At 40.6% G+C, this 23,479-nt stretch overlaps 1 protein-coding gene and 1 pseudogene across 5 annotated transcripts in view; one reads left to right on the top strand and one right to left on the bottom strand.

The window, feature by feature from the left end:
* Positions 1 to 23,479, top strand: part of POLQ (DNA polymerase theta) — a 112,421-nt gene that overhangs the window by 29,455 nt on the left and 59,487 nt on the right. For all 5 annotated transcript variants that reach the window (XR_004670681.3, XM_063602904.1, XM_024928398.4 and 2 more), the window contains exons 10-15: positions 2,709 to 2,851; positions 4,516 to 4,720; positions 5,056 to 5,198; positions 15,762 to 15,955; positions 17,500 to 17,624; positions 20,708 to 20,951. Coding sequence is in view for 4 of the 5 variants with exons in the window: in XM_063602904.1 (XP_063458974.1) it covers positions 2,709 to 2,851; positions 4,516 to 4,720; positions 5,056 to 5,198; positions 15,762 to 15,955; positions 17,500 to 17,624; positions 20,708 to 20,951 (1,054 nt within the window). In the remaining variant the exon portion in view is untranslated. The remainder of the gene's footprint in view (positions 1 to 2,708; positions 2,852 to 4,515; positions 4,721 to 5,055; positions 5,199 to 15,761; positions 15,956 to 17,499; positions 17,625 to 20,707; positions 20,952 to 23,479) is intronic.
* LOC100976518 (large ribosomal subunit protein eL8-like) lies at positions 18,174 to 20,334 on the bottom strand (annotated as a pseudogene).

Below are 23,479 nucleotides of genomic sequence, written 5' to 3'. Positions count from 1 at the left end.
CAGAGCTACCACCAAGATCTGCATGCTGGTTGCCGTGAGCTCTACCTCCTTGCTTTGTTTCTGCCTGACCCCAGGTGATCTAGCCGTGCTGTTACCCAGCATGTTCTCTGTGAGGCGAGACTGGAGTTGGCTTCTTGGGAAGCCTCTTGGAATGCTAGGGAAGCTCTATGTTCTCTGGTTTTCTTCTCCCACTGTAGAAGCCATGAGCCCTGGGGATTCCTTTCTGTGTGATACTATGCTGACTTAGGGGAGTGGAAGGGGTGATGAGGTCAAAGTGAGACAGTTTCTCTTACTATATCTTGCAATTTTTATGTAGTTTTGTGGTCCATGCATAAGTTTCAGACTTATTCCCAAGTTTTGGGGTTTTTTTTTTTTTTTTTTGGTTATTGTTGTTGTTGTTGTTGTTGTTTTTAATACACGGAATTTTGCTCTTGTTGCCCAGGCTGGAGGGCGATGGCGCAATCTTGGTTCACTGCAACCTCCACCTCCTGGGCTCAAGCGATTCTCTTGCCTCAGCCTCCCAAGTAGCTGGAATTATAGGAATGTGCCATCATGCCTGGCTAATTTTGTATTTTTAGTAGAGATGGGGTTTCACCATGTTGGTTAGGCTAGTCTTGAACTCCTGACCTCAGGTGATCCGTCCACCTTGGCCTCCCACAGTGCTGGAATTACAGGCATGAGCCACCATGCCTGGCCTCTTTTTTTTTTTTTTTTTTTGAGATGGAGTTTCACTCTTGTTGCCCAGGCTGGAGTGCAGTGGCACAATCTCGGCTCACTGCAACTTCCACCTCCAGGGCTCAAGCGATTCTCCTGCCTCAGCCTCCCAAGTAGCTGAGATTACAGGAATGTGCCATCATGCCTGGCTAATTTTGTATTTCTAGTAGAGATGGGGTTTCACCATGTTGGTTAGGCTGGTCTCGAACTCCTGACCTAAGTGAGCCACACTCCTTGGCCTCCCAAAATGCTGGGATTACAGGCATAAGCCACTGGGCCTGGCAGTTTTGGGGTTTTCACAAAGGTGTTCTTGTCTGCAGATAGAAGCTAGTTGAAGCTTCTGGGGAGGGGGGTAGTAAAGCCTCCTAAACCACCATCTTGCTGACATCTTGTTTTCCTTTTTTTTTTTTTTTTTTTTTTTGTGATGGAGTCTCTCTCTGTTGCCAGGCTGGAGTGCAGTGGCGTGATCTCGGCTCACTGCAACCTTTGCCTCCTGGGTTCAAGCGATTCTCGTGCCTCAGCCTCCTGAGTAGCTGGGACTACAGGTGCGTGCCACCATGCCCAGCTAATTTTTGTATTTTTAGTAGAGGCGGGGTTTTACCATGTTGGCCAGGCTGGTCTCCATCTCTTGACCTCGCGATCTGCCCTCCTCGGCCTCCCAAAGTGCTGGGATTACAGGTGTGAGCCACCGCGCCTGGCTGTTTTGCTTTTTTAATGGTGCCTATCTTTATAATCATTTCTGGGATAAACAGCCATTGATAATCAAGTTTATAATCCCTTCACTTTATCCTATCTTGATTCTCAGTTTGGCAATTGGGAAGGATAATCTGTACCTTCTCTTTGCCTCGGGTGGTAAGGATATTCCAGCACTGTGCCAGTTTTATCTAAAAAAAAAAAAGTATTCTTCATTTGTCTTTTTGAACCTCTTACCTGCTTTCTTTCCCACAGTATTGGATTCATTTTTGAAGAAAAATTATGATTCTCTCTAGTCATAATTGTTGCAATAATAGTTTGTATTTGTTCAAATTGTATAGTTGTATATGGCTTTAACATATAAGTGCTTTCATGTATTTTTGTTCATTTGGTTCTCACAATAAAGCATTTAGATTAGTAAATGTTGTAATATAAATTTTGGGTATCTACAAGTATTTTTGAATTTATTTTATCATATAACTGGTAACAATTTACATTTGCATTTTACTTTATAGGTTTGAAAGTACCTCTATTAATTACTTCATTATTCAATAATAATGGTTAATCCTGTAGGGGAAGAAGAAGACTTTTCCTCTACTTTCTTAGGTTCTGCAGTTGGGACCTGCTAATTAAATTGACAGATTAACAGGAGAAAAGGCATATAAACTTTATTTGATGCTAATATTTTAATTTTTATGTACATGGAAGCCTTTATAGAAAAGGATTGAAGACCTGAGAAACTGTTTAACCTGGGGTCTTATATAACATTTTAACAACGGGCAGTAAATTGTGGAGAAGCAACAAGAAAAAGGAAAAGGTATCTGGGCTTCTAGGGGCAACAAATTGTGAGAAGGTAAGTATATGGGGGAAACTAATGGAAGATAGAAGTTATTTTAGTAGGTAGAGTTTGTTTGTGCAGACCCATCTCAGTGCTGACCTGTCTCCAGTGATAAGGGTTGTTGTCCTGTATGGGAGAGGGAATGGAAAACATCATCACAAAGGGAAAAATTTATTCTTGCTTTTAGGCAGATAGGGAGAGGACAAAGAGTTCTTTCTGTGTTTGCTGCTTCCCAATGGCCTTCAGCTCAAAATAATCCTTATGCTGAAGTGGCATATTTTGGAGTAGCATATTCTGATCCCCTTCTGTCCAAAGTTCAAAAAATAGCCATAATTTTATTACCATAACAACCACTATCATCTCTTGTCTGCTTTTAAGCAAAGTAAGGCAACTTAAAATCTCTTTAGCAGATATCTTATGGAACTATATTGGGATTTTGCAAATGTGTATCTTTTGGTTATAGGCGAGAGTATCTTAATTTGTAAGAACTCTGAGAAATCAAAAGGCATAGCTCTCCTTCAGGGTTCTCTAAAGCCTGTTCGCAGCTGTCTGCAAAGACGAGAAGGAGAAGAAGTAACTGCCAGCATGATACGAGCTATTCTGGAGGTAAGAGAGAATTTACTAAATTACCATTTGCTCTTTTATGCCTAAATTAGTAAAATGTTAGTATATGAAAATCTTAGCTTTATTTATTTATTTTTTTAATTTATTTTTGAGACAGAGTCTCACTCTGTTACCCAGGCCGGAGTACAATGGCATGATCTCAGCTCACTGCAACCTCCGCCTCCCGGGTTCAAGCAATTCTCCTGCCCCAGCCTCCCGAGTAGCTGGGATTACAGGCACACACCATCATCCCTGGCTAATTTTTGTACTTTTAATAGAGATGGGATTTCACCATTTTGGCCAGGCTGGTCTTGAACCAGCCTTCAGGTGATCTGCCTGCCTTGGCCTCCCAAAGTGCTGGGATTACAGGTGTTAGCCACTGTGCCCGGTGCTTTATGTTTTTTTTGTTTTGTTTTTGAGATGGAGTCTCGCTGTGTTATCCAAAATTTCAGATGAATTTAATGATTCATTTCTTTTTCTTTCTTTTTTTTTTTTTTTTTTTGAGATGAAGTCTCACTCTGTTGCCAGGCTGGAGTGCAGTGGTGCAATCTCAGCTCACTGCAACCTCTGGCTCCTGGGTTCAAGGAATTCTCGTGCCTCAGCCTCCTGAGTAGCTGGGACTGCCACCACACCCAGTTAATTTTTTTTTTTTTTTTTTTTTTTTTTTTTTTTTGGAGACGGAGTCTCGCTCTGTCACCCAGGCTGGAGTGCAGTGGCGCAATCTCGGCTCACTGCAAACTCCGCCTCCTGATTTCACACCATTCTCCTGCCTCAGCCTCCCGAGTAGTTGGGACTACAGGCGCCCACCACCACGCCTGGCTTATTTTTGTATTTTCAGTAGAGATGGGGTTTCACCGTGTTAGCCAGGAAGGTTTCGATCTCCTGACCTCGTGATCCGCCTGCCTCGGCCTCCCAGAGTGCTGGGATTACAGGCGTGAGCCACCGCGCCCGGCTCACCCAGTTAATTTTTGTATTTTCAGTAGAGACGGAGTTTCACTGTGTTGGCCAGGATGGTCTTGATCTCCTGACCTCGTGATCTGCCCGCCTTGGCATCCCAAAGTGCTGGGATTACAGGCGTGAGCCACCATGCCTGGCCCACTTATTTTTCTTTTTAAGAAAATATTTTATCTACTTTAAGGAGAACTTTTCTGTTGTCATTAGGTGTTACCAACAGTTACAGTGAGTGGTGATGGGAAAGTAAATAAAGAATCTCTACATTAAGATTCTAAGAACATTTAAAAAAATGAGAATGAAATAGCTTGCTTTATTTTATATTCAGAGGGCTTGCATGTTTTATTTATTTATTTATTTATTTATTTATTTAATTGTTTTTTTGAGACGGAGTCTCGCTCTGTCGCCCAGGCTGGAGTGCAGTGGCGTGATCTTGGCTCACCGCAAGCTTCGCCTCTTGGGTTCATGCCATTCTCCTGCCTCAGCCTCCCAAGTAGCTGGGACTACAGGCACCTGCCACCAGCCTGGCTAATTTTTTGTATTTTTAGTAGAGACGGGGTTTCACCGTGTTAACCAGGATGGTCTCCATCTCCAGACGTCGTGATCCGCCCGCCTCGGACTCCCAAAGTGCTGGGATTACAGGCATGAGCCACCGCGCCTGGTGGCTTGCATGTTTTCTTAAAAAGCTACAGAAATTTCCAAATATCTTCTTTCAGATAATAGTTGGTGGAGTGGCAAGTACATCACAAGATATGCATACTTACGCTGCCTGCACATTTTTGGCTGCAAGTATGAAAGAAGGGAAGCAAGGAATTCAGAGAAATCAAGAGTCTGTTCAGCTTGGAGCGATTGAGGCCTGTGTGATGTGGCTACTAGAAAATGAATTCATCCAGAGTACAGAAGCCAGTGATGGAACAGAAGGTAAGTGTGACTTCTCAGTTGCAATTTACTCACTTTTTCTTCTTTAGTGAGGGTGTATGACTGCTCAGTGAATGGAAATTGTCTTTTCATGTAGTATAAAAGGAATTTGATTTTTTGAGCAGCGTATCAACTCATTTTTAGTAAATCAGTATTGTATTTAGCAACTTCAGACCATTATTATAGAGCCTGCTCATACATTTTCATGCGCTGGATAAGGTACTATTTGTAAAATTTATCAGCCGGGAGGGTTAGCATGGAATACAGAAAGATAGTATTTTGTTTTATTTTATTTTGAATGTTTGTTCCTCTGTTTCCTCACCCTAACCCTAAACCAGGAAAGGTGTATCATCCAACACATCTTGGTTCGGCCACTCTTTCTTCTTCACTTTCTCCAGCTGATACTTTAGATATTTTTGCTGACCTGCAAAGAGCAATGAAGGGCTTTGTTTTAGAGAATGATCTTCATATTCTCTATCTGGTAAGTTCTGTTTTAACAATTATGTTTGTGAAAATAGGGAGAAAAAAATAGATATATAATCCTGAACATCAAAGACACCCTAACAGAACATCTCGTCTGTTTTCCATGCCTAGGTTAGTACTGGTGGGAATAGAGAAGAGGTAAGAAGATAATTGTTTTAAAGTAATAATCTAAATGTTCTAGTTACCTTTAAATTTATTTTCTCCAACCTCCTTCCAAAAAAGATTTGAGTTGTTTTATAAAAAATATATATTTTTACAACGTATAAAAGAACAGCAAAGAAAAATGGGATATCAGAAAATTAAAGATCGGATCATGATGTAAAACTCAAGCAAAGGTCAGTACACAAACATGCATGCCATTAAGTCATGTCCAATGCTGTTGTCAACTTTGATTCTGGGTTTTCTAGCAACTAAAAGAAAGAGGAAAGCTTGATTAGTGTTAATATTCATAAGATAAAAAACAAAACAAGTTTAGGAAAAACATTGCATTTCCCTGCCTAAGAGAAATTTAGTCCTAAAAGGATACTTTGGAACTTAACATTGTTTGATAAAAATCTCTATAATAAATGCAATAAGGAATTTTAACAGTTTGTTTATATTAGACAATGTTCTGTGAATATTATTTTGTATAACAAAGATATTAATAAGAATTGGATAGTGTTTAAGGTCATATTCTCTGGCAAGAACCTGATCAGAAATAATTAATTTTGTCAGTTAAGAGCAGATGCATGCATTTTGATAAGCAAGTGATAAGGGGAGGTGAGTAAAATTGAAATTCTCATTAGAATGAAGGGGGCTTATCAGGAAATGTGTTCCAATAAAAATCGCTATGTAGTGAGCAGAGGGGAAATGTCTAGACAGTGCCAATTTTCTTTTATTACAAACTCGCATAATACATGGGTGATAATAGGCTCAAAGGTCTGTGCCCAAGAATGTGGCTGGGAGGAATCTCAAAGCAGGTTTCACCGGTCATCTATCATGGCCTTAAAAATAAGTCATTTATTATACAGTGGCTAAGATTGTGGGCTCTAGGATCAGACTGCCTTAGTTCAACTTTTGGCCTCATCACTTAGTAATCATACAACCTTGGGTAAGTATTTAACCTCTCTTACGATTCCATTTCCTCATTTGTAAAATGGAGATAATAATACCCACCTCAGGGCTGATAGTCTTTGATGAATGTTTGGTATCTGAATAAATGTTTAATAACATCTATTATTTCTAGTAAATTCTCCCATAAACATTATGTAAGTCATTTGCCAAATTACCTAACTACTCCTACTCCTGTTCCCTCTCTAAAACGTGAAGACTGTTGGCAGTGTTAGTATGCTGAATGCTTGTGGTTAGTGGTCTTGTATACTTCTCTCACCATTCAAGTTGTATGCCCTTCAAGAGTTAGTTGTGTTCCCAAACTCGTTCATGTCAGTTTGCTTCTGAGAAAATTAGGCTGAGGCAGAAGGATCACTTGAGTCCAGGAATTTGAGACCAGCATGGGAAACAGAGCAAGAATCTGTCGCTACCAAAAAAAAAAAAAAAAATTGTGTGTGGTGGTGCATGCCGGTAATCCCAGCTACTTGGAAGGCTGAGACAGAAGAATCACTTGAGCCCAGGAGTTCTAGGTTATAGTGAGCTATGATTGTGCCACCATGCTCCAGCCTTGGTGACAGCAAGAGACCTCGTGTCTTAAAAACAAGCAAAAAAATATAAGTGAGATAACTGAAAGCTCTGAGAAAAAGTTATAGGAATTTAGACAGGGAAGAAACTAAAAGGACACTGCTCAAAGTTTATTTTGCAGTTATCTTTAATTTTTATTTATTTATTTATTTATTGAGTAGAGTCTCACTCTGTTGCCCAGGCTGGAGTGCAGTGGCACAGTCTTGGCTCATTGCAACCTCTGCCTCCCAGGTTCAAGCAATTCTTGTGCCTTAGCCTCCTGAGTAGCTGGGACTACAGGTGCATGCCACCACACCTGGCTAATTTTTGTATTTTTAGTAGAGACAGAGTTTTACCATGTTGGCCAGGCTGGTCTTGAAGTCCTGACCTCAAGTGATCCACCCTCCTCGGCCTCCCAAAGTGCTGGGATTACAGGTGTGAGCCATTGCACCCGGCCAATGATTATCTTTAATATCTAACTTCACATTACAAAACAGAAACTGGATTTCTTAGACAATGTATTGTGGTTATGGTTTAAGAAAGCCATGGTAAATTCTAATCAACAGACTCATGCTCAAAAGGCCTTGACCCCTAGCTTAAAGCATTGGCAATTAAAATACATTTATGTTTTAAGTTAGACAAAACATTTAGTGTTTGCATGTACTATTTTATATTTTGAATATATAAAACATTTCTGTGATTCAAAAGTCAGAACTATATAAACAGGAATAGTCAGAGAAGTCTGACTCCTATATCCATCCCTTCCATGCCTTTTCCACCTACCTTTCATAGATGACTGTTTTCATTCATTTTTTAATGTATCTCTTCTCTTTTTTAATTTTACAGAAATTATCAGACATACATATTCTTCACCTTTTTTATACAGAGGGTAGCATGCTGTATACATTATACCTTTTTTTTTCTTAACAGTGTATCTTGGAAATCACTTCATATCAATTCATTTTTTATTCTTTTTTAAAACTCTATAATTCTGTCATGTAGGTGGATGTACCGTTGTTTATTCTGTCAGTTCCCTATTGATGGACATTTGGATCATTTTCAATATTTTATTGTGGCAAATTATGCTTCAGTAAGTAACATGGTACACACAGTGTTTAGTTTTTATGGAGGTGTATCTTTAGGAAAGACTGAAATGTAAAACCATAAGTGATTTTGGTAAAATGTAAAACCAAAGAGTGAAATGTAAAACCATAAGTGATTTTGGTTTTGCAAAGTTGACCTCTGTAGAGTTTGTATCACTTTCCTGTTTTACCAGAGATATATTAGAGTTGTTGTTTTTTCACAGCTTCACAAGTAGAGAGTATATGGTCAAACTTTTGTATTTTTGAGTGTAGTTTTAGTTTACATTTTTTTACATTATGAGTAAATTTGAACATTGTCCCCATTTATATAAAATGTCCAGAATGGCAGTCTATAGAAACAAAAAGTACATTTAGTGCATTAGTAGTTACCCAGGGCTGGGGGAATGTGAGGAGGTTGGATGAAAATGGAGAGTGATTGCTAATGGGTACAGGGCTCCCCACCTCCCTCCCCAGTGAATTGTCCATGTCTTTTGCTCATTGTTCTGTTGTGTGTGTGTTTTTTTGTTTTTGTTTTTGTTCTGTTTTGTTTTTAGTTTTAAAGGTTTTTTTTATATATTAGGGAGATTGGTGCTTTGTGGTATAAGTAGAAGGATTTTCCTCTTGATTTTTCACTTGTCTTTTGACTTTGCTTATTGTATGTTTTGTCTAGTAGTTGAATATATGGACTTTTGAATTAGTGAGAAATTTTTTTTTGCTCTGAAATTATTAAGGAATTCACCCACATTTTCTTCAAGTAATTGTATAGTTGTGATCCCCCTATTTTTTTTTTTTTTTTTTTGAGATGGAGTTTCGCTCTTGTTGCCCAGGCTGGAGTGCAATGGTGCAATCTCGGCTCACTGCAACCTCCGCCTCCTGGGTTCAAGCGATTCTCCTGCCTCAGCCTCCTGAGTAGCTGGGATTACAGACATGCGCCATCACACCTGGCTAATTTTGTATTTTTTTTTTTTTTTTTTAGTAGAGATGGGGTTTCTCCATATTGGTCAGGCTGGTCTTGAACTTCCAACCTCAGGTGATCCACCTGCCTTGGCCTCCCAAAGTGCTGGGATTACAGGCATGAGCCACTGTGCCTGGCCTGCCCCTATTTTGAGCTCTGCTTCATTTGGAGTGTATTCTAGTACATGGTTCTTCAGTTTCATGTTTTTTTCATAATGGCTATCTGTAATCTCAGCATCATTTATTAAAAAATTCATTTATACAATGACTCAAGATGGCAACTTTTATCTTCTGTATTTCCATTTGTATTTGGGTACATTTCTAATTCCATTTGTCATTGTGTATATTCCTGTTTCACTTGTTAGTCTGACAAAAGACCAGTTTGACTGATTTTTGTGCCAGTGCCTCTGTTTTAATTAAAAACTTTCTGGTAGGGCAAGTTTCCCTTCATTGCTCTGCTTTTCAGTGTTCATAGCTATTCTTTCTGGCTTACTGTATTAGTCCATTCTCACACTGCTATAAAGAAATTATGGAGACTGGGATATTTATAAAGAAAAGGGGTTTAATTGGCTCATGATTCTGCAGGCTGTACAGGAAGCACAGTGGCTTCTGCTTCTGGGGAGGCCTCAGAAAGCTTCCAATCATGGCAGAAAGTGAAGGGGAAGCAGGCACATCTTATATGGCCAGAGCAACAGGAAGAGAGTGAGAGAGAGGCGGGAAGTGCCACTTACTTTTAAACAACCAGATCTCACGAGAACTCACCATTACAACGACAGCACCAAGTGGGGTGGTGTTAAACCATAAGAAACGGTCTTCATGATCCAATCACCTGCCACCAGGCACTATCTCCAGCATTGGAGATTATATTTCAACATGAAATTTGGTGGGGACACATATCTATACTATATAAATCTACACTTGGGCCCCTGAATCTCATGACCTTCTCACATTCCAAAATACAATCATCCCTTCCCAACAGTCCCCCGGAGTCTTAACTCATTGCATCATTAACTCAGAAGTCCAAAGTCTCATCTGAGAGAAGGCTACTGCTTTCCACTGATGAGCCTGTGAAATAAAAAAACTAAGTTAGTTACTCCCAAGATGCAATGGGGTTACAGGCATTGGATAAATACTTCCATTCCAAAAGGGAGTATCTGACTTGGTTAGGTTGTATAATCCTTTTTATGTTGCTGGATTTGGTTTGCTGGTATTTTATTGCTGGTATTTTATTTGGTTTGCTAGTATTTTTGTCATAAGATACATTGACCTGTAGTTCTGTTTTCTCGTGATGTCTTTGTGTGGTTTTGGAGTAACACTAACTGCACAGTATGATTTAGGATATATTTCTTCCTCTTCTGTTTCTTTTGAAGAATTTGTTAAAGATTGCTATTAATTGTTATTTAAATGTTTAGTAGATTTCACCAGTCAAACCACTTGGGCCTGGGCTTTACTTTGGAGTAAATGTTTTGATGATGAATTTAATCTTTTTACTTTTTATAACTATTCAGAGTTTCGATTTTTTCTTCAATCGGTTTTGGTAGTTTGTGTATTTCCAGAAAATAGTCCACATAGATTATCTAATTTGTTGGCATTTACTTGTTCATAGTATTCCCTTATAATCCTTTTTATTTATGTGAGGATGGTGGGGGTGGTTCCTCTTTCATTCCTGATTTTAGTAATTTGAATCTTCCTGCATCATTTCTTGATCAGTCCAGCTAAATATTTTTCAATTTTGTTTGCTTTTCATTCTTTCAGCGGATCATCTGAGGTCAGGTGTTCGAGACCAGCCTGGCCAACATGATGAAACCCTGTCTGTACTAAAAATACAAAATTACAAAATACAAAAATTAGCTGGGCATGGTGGCACTCGCCTGTAATCCCAGCTACTCAGGAGGCTGAGGCAGAAGAATCACCTGAACCTGGGAGGCAGAGGTTGCAGTGAGCCGAGATTATGCCACTGCACTCCAGCCTGGGTGACAGAGTGAGACTCCATCTCAAAAAAAAATTTTTCTGTACTGAACTTACAGTTTATTTTGTCATTATTCCCTAAACAATACAGTATATCAGCTATTGACGTAGTATTTATGTGGTATTAGGTATTATAATTACGCTAGATGATTACTCTGTATATGGCAGGATGTGCATAGGTTATATACAGACACTATCATTTTATATCAGAGACTTGAGCATCCATGGATTTTGTTATCTGAAGGAGGTCCTGGAACCAATCCCCCACAGATAACAAGAGACAGTTATACATTTTGCTATGGTTTGGTGGAGTTCTATAGATGTCTCTTAGGTCTAATTGACTTAGAATGTTATTTTAGTCTTCTATTTCCTTTTGATTTTCTTAGTAGTTCTATTCATTGTTGAAAGTCGGGTATTGAAGTTTTCAACTACAGTCGGTATTCTCAGGGAATTTGTTCCCCTGTACCTCTTTTACTGCTCTTTTTTGAATGAAGGGAATATATTCTAGTATAGTCATTATTGCTTAAGGACAGTGATACATTCTGAGAATTGCATCTTTAGGTAATTTCATTGTTGTGTGAATATTACAGAGTGTGCTTACACAAATGTAGATGGTATAGCCTGCTACACATCTAGGATATATGGTATAACCTTACTACTTCTAGGCTACAAACTTGTTTGGCATGTTACTCTACTGAGTACTGTAGGCAGTTGTAATACAATGGTAAGTATTTGTGTATCTAGACATTTCTAAACATAGAAAAGGTAATGCAACATGCTAGATATTTGATGACTATGATGTCACTAGGCAATATTAATTTTTCAGCTCCATTATAATCTTATGGGACTACTGTCATAAATGCAGTTTGTCATTGACCAAAAATGTCATTATGCAGCACAAAACACTATGACATTTTAATTTTGTACATTTTTCTCTATATTTTTTGCCATTTTTTTTTTTAGTGGTTACTCAAGGGTTTATCAGGTACAGCTTAAAATTTATACTAACTTAATTGCAGTGAAATAAAGAAGTATTCTTAAATAACTCTATTTTGATTCCTTTTTTTGTGCCATTGTTATACTTATTACATCATTATGTGTTGCAAACCTAACAGTAGGTTGTTATACTTAGTATTTTATGTAATTTAATGTTTTTAGAGAAGCTGAGAGAAGAAAGGAGAGCAAATATACATTTACAGTTTGCTTCATTAACATTCTTATTTATGATTGTGTTTTTTTCTTCATTTATTTCTATGGATTTGGGACACCATCTCTTGTCATTTCCTTAGTCCAGTACAGCTTTGCTTCCACCTGCCTCCTGTGGGCTGATACTGTCAAATATATTGTGAGTTTTATATGTTATAGACCCAACAATTCAATTATATGCATATTGGCAGGTTGTAGTGGCTCATGCCTGTAATCTCAGCACTTCGGTAGGCTGAGGCGGGTGGACCACTTGAGGTCAGGAGTTCAAGACCAGCCTGGTCATCATGGTGAGGCCCCATCTTTACTAAAAATACAAAAATGAGCTGGGTGTGGTGGTGCATACCTGTAATTCTAGCTACTCAGGAGGCTGAAGCACAAGAATCACTTGAACGTGGGAGGTAGAGGTTGCAGTGAGCTGAGATTGTGTCCAGCCTGGGCAACTGAGTGAGACCCTGTCTCAAACAAACTAACAAACAAACCCAATACAGTACAAAAATATGCATATTGTTTTATAAGTTGCCTTTTAAATCAGTCAGGAGAAGAAAAGAGAAATATGTAATGATACTGTTTTTATATGTACCCACATAATTTCCTTTGTTGACTTTCTTTTTTTGGTTTGGAATTGAAATATGGTTTTGGTGAGTTTCTTTCAACCTGAAGAGCTTTCTTTAGTATTTCTTTGCTTTTTTTTTTTTTTTTGGAGACAGAGTCTCATTCTGTTGCCCAGGCTGGAGTGCGGTGGTGTAGTCTCTGCTCACTGCAACCTCCGCCTCCCAGGTTCAAGCAATTCTCATGCCTCAGCCTCCCGAGTCCCTGGGATTACAGGTATGCGCCACCACTCCTGGGTAATTTTTTTTTTGTATTTTTAGTAGAGACAGGGTTTCGCCATGTTGACCAGGCTAATCTCGAACTCCTGACCTCAAGTGATCCAAACCCCGCCCACCCAGCCTCCCAAAGTTCTGGGATTACAGGCATGAGCCGCTGTGCCTGGCTAGCATTTCTTATAAAATGGATTTGCTAGCAAAATTTTCTCGGGTTTTGTTTATCTGGAAATGTTTGTTATTTTTATTTTTGAAAAATAACTCTCCTTTATATAATATTCTTAGTTGAGGCTGGGCGTGGTAGCTCATGCCTGTAATCTCAGCACTTTGGGAGGCTGAGGCAGGTAGATGGCTTGAGCCTAGAAGTTTGAGACCAGCAACATGGTGAAACTCTGTCTTTACCAGAAAAATACAAAAATTAGCCAGGTGTGGTGGTATGCATCTGTAGTCCCAGCTACCTGGGAGGCTGAGGTGGGAGGATGGCTTCCGCCCAGGAGGTGGAGGTTGCAGTGAGCTGAGATCATGCCACCGCACTCCAGCCAGGGTGACAGAGCCAGACCCTGTTTCAAAAGAAAAAACAATGTTTAGTTGACAGATTTTTTTTCTTTGAGCAGTTTGAATATGTCATCTCACTGCATTTAGAATATGTCATCTCACTGGCCTTCTTGTTGCTGGTGAGAAGTTAGCTCTTAATCTTATCGGGTTTCTCTTACATAGGATGACTTTTTCTTGCTGTTTTCAAGATTTTTTTTCTTCAGTTTTAATGTTTTGACTGTGATGCGTCTTTGTATGGATGCCTTTGTATGTATCCTGCTTGGAGTTCACTGAGTTTCTTGGATATGTAGGTTAATGTTGTCCATCAAATTTGGAATACTTTTAGCCATAATTTCTTCAGATGATTTTCCTTTTCCTTTCTATCTTCTCCTGGTACTCATTATGCATATGTTGGTACACTTAATGTTTCCCATATTCCTTTAAGACTCTGTTCATTTTTTCTGCTTTCTCCTCTCCCTCTTTCAGATTGCATAGTCTTTATTAATCTATTCATGTTTGCTGATTCTTTCTTACGCCAGCTTGGATATACTGTTGATCTCTCTAGTAAATTATCTATTTTAGGTCCAGGTTTGGTGGCTCACGCCTTTAATCCTAGCACTTTGGAAGGCCAAGGCCAAGGAAGGAGTGTTATTTGAGTTCAAGAATTCAAGACCAACCTGGGCAACATAATAAACCCCATTTTAGTTACTGCACTTTTTTTTTTTTTTTTTTTTTTTTTTGAGACATGTTCTTGCTCTGTTGCCCAAACAAGAGTACAGTGGCACAATTACGGCTCACTGCAGCCTTGACCTGGGCTCAAGCAGTCTTCCCACCTCAGCCTCCCAAGTAGCTGGGACCACAGGCATGTGCCATCATCCCTGGCTAATTTTTGTATTTTTTTGTAGAGACAGTGTTTCACGCTGTTGCCCATGCTGATCTCGAACTCCTGAGCTCAAGTGGTCCTCCCCTCTCAGCCTCCCAAAGTGCTGGCTTTATAGGCATGAGCCACTGTGCCTGGCCAGTTATTGTACTTTTAACTCCAGAATTTTCATTTGGTTCTTTTAAAAATAATTTTGTCTTTATTGTATTCTCTACTTAATGAGACATTGGCATCATGCCTTTTACTTCAAGCATGGTTTTTGTTTTTGTTTTTACCATATTTATAATATTTGCTTTGAAGTCTTTACTTATTTCAATAGCTGGACCCTCTCAAAGGTATTTCTTTTTATTTCTTTTGCCTGCTTTCCCCCCTGTGTTTGAGACATACTTTCCTATTTCTTATATGTTTCATAATTTTTGTTGAATCTTGACATTTTGGGTAATATATCAACTCTGAATATTGATTCTTCCCTTATCTCCTCTATGTTATTGATTCTTCTTGAAAATTACTCAGAATACTTAAGATTGTACCTACAGTTAGAATATTGATATTAGAAGTGTCTATAATTAAAAACTTAGGTTCTGGCCGGGCGCAGTGGCTGATGCCTGTAATCCCAGCATTTTGAGAGTCTGAGGCAGGAGAATTGCTTGAGGCCAGGAGTCTGAGACCAACCTGGGCAACAGAATAAAACCCAGTTTCACCAAAAAAATTAAAAAATTAGGCAGACGTGGTGGCACTCACCTTGTAGCCCCAGCTACTTGGGAGGCTGACTTGGGAGGATTGCTTGAGCACAGGAGGTTGAAGCTGCAGTGAACTAGATCCCAGCCTGGATGATAGAACAAGACCTTGTCTCAAAAAAAAAAAAAGACCTGGGTTCTATAAAATCCAGTTTGTATGCTTAGTGATCTCTTTCCATTTGTCCTGGCAGTGCATTGTTTGTGAATAAATGATGTTTCCATACGAATGAGGTATTATCACAGTTAGACATTTTTGTAAATCCTGAGGCCTTTGTCTTTTTATTTTAAGTAATTTTATTTTATTGTAATTTTTTTTGAGATGGAGTCTTGCTCTGTTGCCCAGGCTGGAGTGATGTGGCACAGTCATAGCTTACTGCAGCCTCAAACTCCTGGGCTCAAGCGATCCTCCTGCCTTGGCCTCCTACAGCATTGGGATTACAGGCATGAACCACCACAGTCAGCCATTTCATTTATTTTATTTTATTTCATTTTTTTAGAGACAGAGTCTCACCTGGTCAGTTGAGCTAGAGTGCAGTGGCACAGTCATAGCTCACTGTGGCCTCAAACTTTTGGGTTCAAGCAATCTTTCCATCTCAGCCTTCTGAGTAGCTAGGACTACAGGCACATACCATCATGCCTGGCTTTTGTCTTTAATATGAAGGTTGTATATAATGGTTTTTGGTAATATAATAGTTTTAGTTAATGAATAATACTTCTTCCTTTTAGGTTACACCTATGTTTGAGGATTGGACTACTATTGATTGGTATCGATTTTTCTGTTTATGGGAGAAGTTGCCAACTTCAATGAAAAGGGTGGCAGAGCTAGTGGGAGTTGAAGAGGGGTTCTTGGCCCGTTGTGTGAAAGGAAAAGTAGTAGCCAGAACTGAGAGACAGCATCGACAAATGGCCATCCATAAAAGGTAAACGTCAAGGTCTCTGGGCTCTCCGGTATTTAACACAGTGTCTTGCATGTAGTAGACGCCCAGTTTATTGTAGTCACTTTCATTGTCAATAAAATCAAAATTTTGGCAGAGTATAAGATTTTTCAGTTTTCTTTTTTTTCATTTTCTTTTTTTTTTAATTTTGAAATGGAGTTTTGTTCTTGTTGCCCAGGCTGGAGTGCAATAGCGCAATCTCAGCTCACCGCAACCTCCGCCTCCCAGGTTCAAGCGATTCTGCTGCCTCAGCCTCCTGAGTAGCTGGGATTACAGGCATGTGCCACCATGCCTGGCTCATTTTATATTTTTAGTAGAGATGGGGTTTCTCCATGTTGGTCAGGCTGGTCTTAAACTCCTGACCTCAGGTGATCCACCCGCCTCCGCCTCCCAAAGTGCTGGGATTACAGGTGTGAGCCACCACGCCCAACAAGTTTTCTATATTTACTAAATTTATTGGTATTTTAGTTTCTTTCTGCAGCTCACAGTTTAGCAGCCATTATATATAAAGACCTTATCTTTTAAGGTAGAATATTTAATTACCTCTCTTTTGTAAAGAAGGTGTTGATCAGAAGAACCACCAACTTACTGTGACTTCACCTGGGGTTATGCTTTATATCATACTTAAAAGTGATTCATTACCAATAGAGGAGAAGAGCTAATTAAAAGATTCAGGTGGAAAAATTGGTACAGGCTGTTAGCTTCTTTGAAATATAATGAAATTGGCTGGGTGCAGTGGCTCACGCCTGTAATCCCAGCACTTTGGGAGGCCAAAGTGGGCGGATCACTTGAGGTCAGGAGTTCGAGACCAGCCTGGCCAATGTGGTAAAACCCTGTCTCTAGTAAAAATACAAAAATTAGCCGTTTGTGGTGGTGTGCACCTGTAATCCCAGCTACTTGGGAGGCTGAGGTGGGGGAATTGCTTGAACCCAGGAGATGGAGGTTGCAGTGAGCCAAGATTGTGCCACTGCACTCCAGCCTGGGCAACACAGTGAGACTCCGTCTCAAAAAAAAAAAAAAGAAATAATAATGAAATGATTTTTCTTAAAAAACAGTCTCTAATATATTATTTATAATATGGTTAAGTATAAATTTTATAAGGATTTATATACTTGGATTACTTTTGCTACCGTTGCCTTTCAAATCAAAATTGGATGCTATATTTATATTGTCATTTTATTGGAGTAATGATATACATGTAGCTGTATATCAAGTTATCTTTTTAATTTTTGTGTCATCACATTTCTTGAACCAAGTCTCATTTCTTGTTAGCAGCAGTTTTGAATATGGGCAGGTTTTTGTTATACAGACATTAGTTCTTTACTGTAGTACTAATGCATGTCAAAACTTGCTTTGCAAGCATTGATCTCAGCCTTTGTCCAGTAATCCTATTTTCTATTAAGAATCTCACCACAATGTATTATATAAGCCCTCTGTTGCCTTTCCAGTTCTTAGTCATTTTTCAACACACTGTATCGCCTAGTAGGCGTGAAGGATCTCTTACCACGCTTTTGATGATTTATTCCCAGGTTTTTCACCAGTCTTGTGCTATTAGATTTAATCAGTGAAGTTCCCTTAAGGGAAATAAATCAGAAATATGGATGCAATCGTGGGCAGATTCAATCTTTGCAACAGTCAGCTGCTGTTTATGCAGGTCAGTTAAACAAAGGGTTTCACATTTATTTAATACTGTGATTTGAGGTCGAGTTAAGATTACTTTTTTTTTCAAATTCCATTTTATTATAGGCTTCTTTAAAAGTGCTAAAATTTTGTACAGTTCTTGTCATCATCAGAAAATTCAAAACTATGGCTCCTCAGGGCTCAGTACCATGTTACAGAGGATTGAATGTCTTGGCCTCTATTCCTTAGCAACCTGCTGACTATCCTCCTTTCTGTTTTCCTTTTCTTTTTCCTGTTGCAAGAAGAAACAGAAACAAAGTTCTCTGTGGTCTCCCCTTTCTCATTAAGGTACTGATTGCCGGGCGTGGTGGCTCATGCCTGTAATCCCAGCACTTTGGGAGGCCGAGTCGGGTGGATCACGAGGTCAGGAGTTCAAGACCAGCCTGGCCAAGATGGTGAAACCCCATCTCTACTGAAAATACAAAAAATTAGCCAGGTGTGGCGGTGGGCGCTTATAATCCCAGCTACTGGGGAGGCTGAGGCAGAGAATTGCTTGAACCCGGGAGGCAGAGGTTGCAGTGAGCTGAGATCGCACCACTGCACTCTAGCCTGGGTGACAGAGCGAGACTCTGTCTCAAAAAAAAAAAAAAAAAAGGTACTGATTAATACATATTGTTGAGGAGAAGGACGGAAGATGGAGAGGGATTTCTGAACTCCTGTCTGACTGCTATAAAAATGATCTAAGGAAGCACTGGTCTGCCTTAATGTATTAAACCCTAAGCAAACGAGAAATTCTGGGTCTGATTTTACTAAGGAATCCTTACAAGCCCTTAAGAAGGAAACTATGGGCTACAAGAGGGTGTGTTATATGTATAATAGGTTTCATCGTGAAGATATGTGCTTAGGAGGGAGTACTGCGGGGAAGATGAGAAGAGATAGTGGTAGGAAGGGAGGCACTCACTTTTTTTTTTTTTTTTTTTTTGAGACAGAGTCTCGCTCTGTCTCCCAGGCTGGAGTGCAGTGGCGCCATCTCGGCTCACTGAAAGCTCTGCCTCCCAGGTTAATGCCATTCTGCTGCCTCAGCCTCCCGAGTAGCTGGGACTACAGGTGCCCGGCACCACGCCCGGCTAATTTTTTTTTTTGTATTTTTAGTGGAGATGGGGTTCCACTGTGTTAGCCAGGATGGTCTCGATCTCCTGACCTCGTGGTCCACCCGCCTCGGCCTCCTAAAATACTGGGATTACAGGTGTAAGCCACCCGCGCTCGGCCGGGAGGGACTCACTCTTAGACTCACTGGTATCAAAGATGAAAGACTGCCTCTAGGGGTTTATGTTCTTGTAGGGAAGTGTAACAAAATTTTAATTCAACAAATGTCTTTATGACATGGCACTTGTTTTGGTTTCTTTATTCCAAGACAGTGCAGCTATTGAGCTCAGCAACCTTTCTTTGAAGAAAATGCGGGTGGGAACTTCACTCTTTCTAGTTCTCTCAGCACTTGAATATTTAAACCAACTCTTGTTTTCCTCTAGGTGGAAAGAGTCCCTTACTTTTTTTTTTTTTGAGATGGAGTTTCTCTCTTGTTGCCCAGGCTGGAGTGCAATGGGACGATCTCGGCTCACCACAACCCCCGCCTCCCAAGTTCAAGCGGTTCTCCTGCCTCAGCCTCCCGAGGAACTGGGATTACAGGCATGCACCGCCATGCCTGGCTAATTTTGTATTTTTAGTAGAGATGGGGTTTCTCCATGTTGGTCAGGCTGGTCTCAAAGTCCTGACCTCAGATGATCTGCTCGACTTGGCCTTCCAAAGTGCTGGGATTACAGGCGTGAGCCACCGCGCCCAGCATCTTTACATGTTTTTTTTTTTTTTTTTTGAAAATTTGTATTATTTTAATTATTTTTATATACAGAAAACTCAACAGTGTACATTTAACCCAGTTTAGTGGCAAGTTCTTTAGCCTTTGCCTTTTCGAGCTTGGTGATACGAGCCACAGACTTAGGACCCAGGACGTTGCCGCCCCAGTGACGGTGGGTCTCATCCTATCTGTCGTTGTAATTGGTCCTGATAACTTCCACCAGCTTAGCCAAAGTGCCTTTGTCTTCCGAGTTCACCTGTGTGAAGGCGACAGTGGTGCAGGTCTTCCTGTGGACTAGACGTCCCAGTCTTGCCTTCCCCTTGATAATGCAGTAAGGGACCCCCATTTTACGACACAGGGCAGGCAAGAAGACAACCAGCTTGATGGGATCCGCGTTGTGTGCAGTCACCACCAGCTGAGCTTTCTTGTTCTCCACCAAGGTGGTGACGGTGTTAACTCCTGTTCGAAGGACAGGTGGTCTCTTGGTGGGGACGTCCCCTCTGCCAGCAGCTTTCTTCTTGGCCCAGGCCAACAGCCTCTGCTTCTTCTCTTGCTTTGACTCTGGTCTGTACTTGTGGGCCAGCTTAAGCAGCTGAGTAGCTCTTTGGCGGTCCAGGGCCTGGGTGAACTGGTTAATCGCAGGAGGCACTTTCAGCCGCTTATAGAGGATGGCTCTCTGCCGCTGCAACCTGATATAGCGGGGCCGTTTCACAAAGCGGGTGAGGTCTCTTTTGGGCTGGATGTCCTGTCCAGTGCCAAAATTCTTAGGCCTTTTCACAAACGGGATTCACCACTTTCTTAGCCTCCTGCTTCTTCACGACAGCAGGGGCGGGGCCGGAGCCACCTTCTTTCCCTTGGCCTTCTTTCCTTTCGGCATCTTGGGCGGCGGGAAGAGAGAGACCTTTACATGTTTTTAAGAGTTCTCTTTTGCTTAAGAAAGAGAGAGAGAGAGGAATGAATTAGGGTGAGGGCTTCTTGTTTGTTTTGTGTTTATGTGCTCTGCCTCAGTTTTCATGTATTAACTTGAGGATTAAGAATAAATAAGATGACATTTAATGTCATCTCATAAAACTTAGCACATTTATTGTCCAATTAGTTAAGGCTCTTAATATATATCTGCTCCCTTGTTAACTTACACCTTGGGCCTTGTTAAATCTTACAATTTGGCAGGGAAAAAACAAAAGAAAATATAAATACATCTAAAGAAATGGAGAATTCGTCTGTAAAAAAAATTGAATTCAACAAATATTCTATGAATGTTCTAGGGATGATTACAGTATTTTCCAACCGTCTGGGCTGGCACAACATGGAACTACTACTTTCCCAATTTCAGAAGCGTCTTACGTTTGGCATCCAGAGGGAGCTGTGTGACCTGGTTCGGGTATCCTTACTAAATGCTCAGAGAGCCAGGGTTCTCTATGCTTCTGGCTTTCATACTGTGGCAGACCTTGCTAGAGCAAATATTGTGGAGGTGGAGGTGATTCTGAAAAATGCTGTGCCTTTCAAAAGGTAAGAAAATACCTTTACCTACATGGGTTTATGAAATAAAAAAAAAAATCATGTCAATTTTAAAATAATAGATAATGTATTAAAGTTATTTTTCTCTTAAATAATCTTATTACATACTTGGTGTAAGTGGAAGAAAATATGGCTACTTTTTCCCCGTTGCAGATTACTTTTTTTTTTTTGAGAGGAAGTCTCACTCTTGTTACCCAGGCTGGAGTGCAATGGTGCGATCTCGGCTCACTGCGACCTCCACCTCCTGGGTTCAAGCGATTCTCCTGCCTCAGCCTCCCGAGTAGCTGGGATTATAGGCACCCACCACCAGGCCCAGCTAATTTTTGTATTTTTAGTAGAGACAGGGTTTCACCATGTTGGCCAGGCTGGTCTTGAACTCCTGACCTCAGGCAATCCGCCTGCCTCAGCCTCCCAAAGTGCTGGGATTATAGGCGTGAGCCACAGTGCCCGGCCGCAGATTACTTTTTATTTTGTATATTTAAAAAATAATACATGACTTAAAAACATTCCTGCTAGAACGTCTGAGTGGGGCTGGGCACAGTGACTCACGCCTGTAATCCCAGTACTTTGGGAGGCTGAGGCTGATTGTTTGAGCTTAGGAGTTCAAGACCAGCCTGGGCAACATAGCAAGATCTCATCGCTACTAAAACTGAAAAAAAGAAAAAAATAGCTGGGCATGGTGGCATGTGCCTATAGTCCCAGCTACTTGGGGATGTGAGGCTGGGGAGTTGGTTGAGCCCGGGAGGTCGAGGCTGCAGTGAGCCCTGATAGTGCCACTGAACTCCAGCCTGGGTGACAGAGTAAGATCGTGTCTCAAAAAAAAAAAAAAAAAGAACTGAGCAAAAGTTTGGTATCAATGCTTTCTGCTTTGCTAAATTTTGATTTTGATCTGCTTTGATGGATATTGATAATTTTGATGTGATTTCATTATATATCTCAGGCTCATCTTACACTTTAGGCAAGAGCATTTTAAAATACATTCCTCTGAAATGTTCTTTGGAATGCTAGTGTCCCTCAAAACAATTTGTGAGAAGATTCCTTGATTATTTTTTTGTGTGTATGTCTGAATAACCAATTTATTGAACGGGCTAGACTCAGTATATAAATCAAGGAATAGCTTAATTATTTTTTCTACCACTGTTTTTTGAACTCAGTCTTATATGAAATCTCAGGCAGATTCTATAGGTATTTAGTTACTTTCAGGTACTAACAACCAGTTTTATTTTCAGGTATTAAACAATTTGTTTTAGATGGAAGCATCAATCTCATTTCCAATTAGTGTTTCTTCCCTCCCACTCAGGTCTGAGACCTTAACCTGTGTGGGAAGGGATGGGGTATAGTATTTTACTATCCTCTTTGCTCTTGCATATCTCTTGCCCATGGAAGACAATTTTTCCACAGACCGGGGGTGGAGGTGGTGGTAGGGGGGTGGTGGAGATGGTTTGGTTTTAGGATGAAACAAAACAATTAGATTCTCATAAGGAGCATGCAACCTAGATTCCTTGCATGTACAGTTCACAGTAGGGTTTGCTGCAGCTGATCTGACAGGAGGCGGAGCTCAGGCAGCAATGCTCCCTTGCCTGTAGCTCACCTCCTGCTGTGCGGCCCAGTTCCTAACAGGCCATGGACTGGTACTGGTCTGCATCTCGGGGGTTGAGGACCCCTGGTTTAGACTTTTAACTGGCCACTTGGAATCTGTCCACACTTGCACGGTTTAGAGGTCAGTCAGAGATTTGGGCAGAGTTTATATAAGAATTACGAGTTGTTCCTCTCTAGTTATCTGTTCTAGACTGCCTTAAATTTCCAACTAATGTAGTTACTCTTAACTCTCTTCTGACTTCTGTCAATCAGTGAACTCCAGGTTTTTATCTAAGTTTTTAGCCAACCTACAGGGTGCTGACTGGGCCCTGCCTTCAGGTAAAAAGTGAAAATTAACCCACTGCCATTTTCTTTCTTCCAAGTCTCAACCCCCCTCCAATTTCTGCTTTCTTTTGTTCATTTTCTAGTCCCTTCATATATTTTGCCCAGAGTTTATATTGTGTATTGTACAGAAGCATTCGTTTTCTTTCTTGTCTTGTCTTTTTTTTTTGTGACAGAGTCTCGCTCTGTCGCCCTGGAGTGCAATGGCGTAATCTCGGCTCACTGCAACCTCTGCGTCCTGGGTTCAAGCAATTCTTCTGTCTTAGCCTCCCAAGTAGCTGGGACTACAGGCACATGTCACCACACCCGGCCAATTTTTGTATTTTTAGTAGAGAAAGAGTTTTACCATATTGGTCAGGCTGGTCTTGAACTCCTGACCTCAGGTGATCTACCCACCTTGGCCTCCCAAAGTGCTGGGATTACAGGCATGAGCCACTGGGCACAGCCTTTTAAAAAATTTTTTTAATGAGACAGGGTCCTGTTCTGTCACCCTGGCTGGAGTGCAGTGGTGTGATCTTGTCTCACTGTAACACCTCCTGGGTTCGAGTGATTCTCATGCCTCAGCCTCCCAAGCAGCTGTAATTACAGGTACCCGCTAC

Source organism: Pan paniscus, chromosome 2, assembly GCF_029289425.2.
Source record: "Pan paniscus chromosome 2, NHGRI_mPanPan1-v2.0_pri, whole genome shotgun sequence".
Classification (NCBI taxonomy): Eukaryota; Metazoa; Chordata; class Mammalia; order Primates; family Hominidae; genus Pan; species Pan paniscus.
Note: the sequence above shows the minus strand (reverse complement) of the source record. Positions and strands in the feature narration are given on the sequence as shown.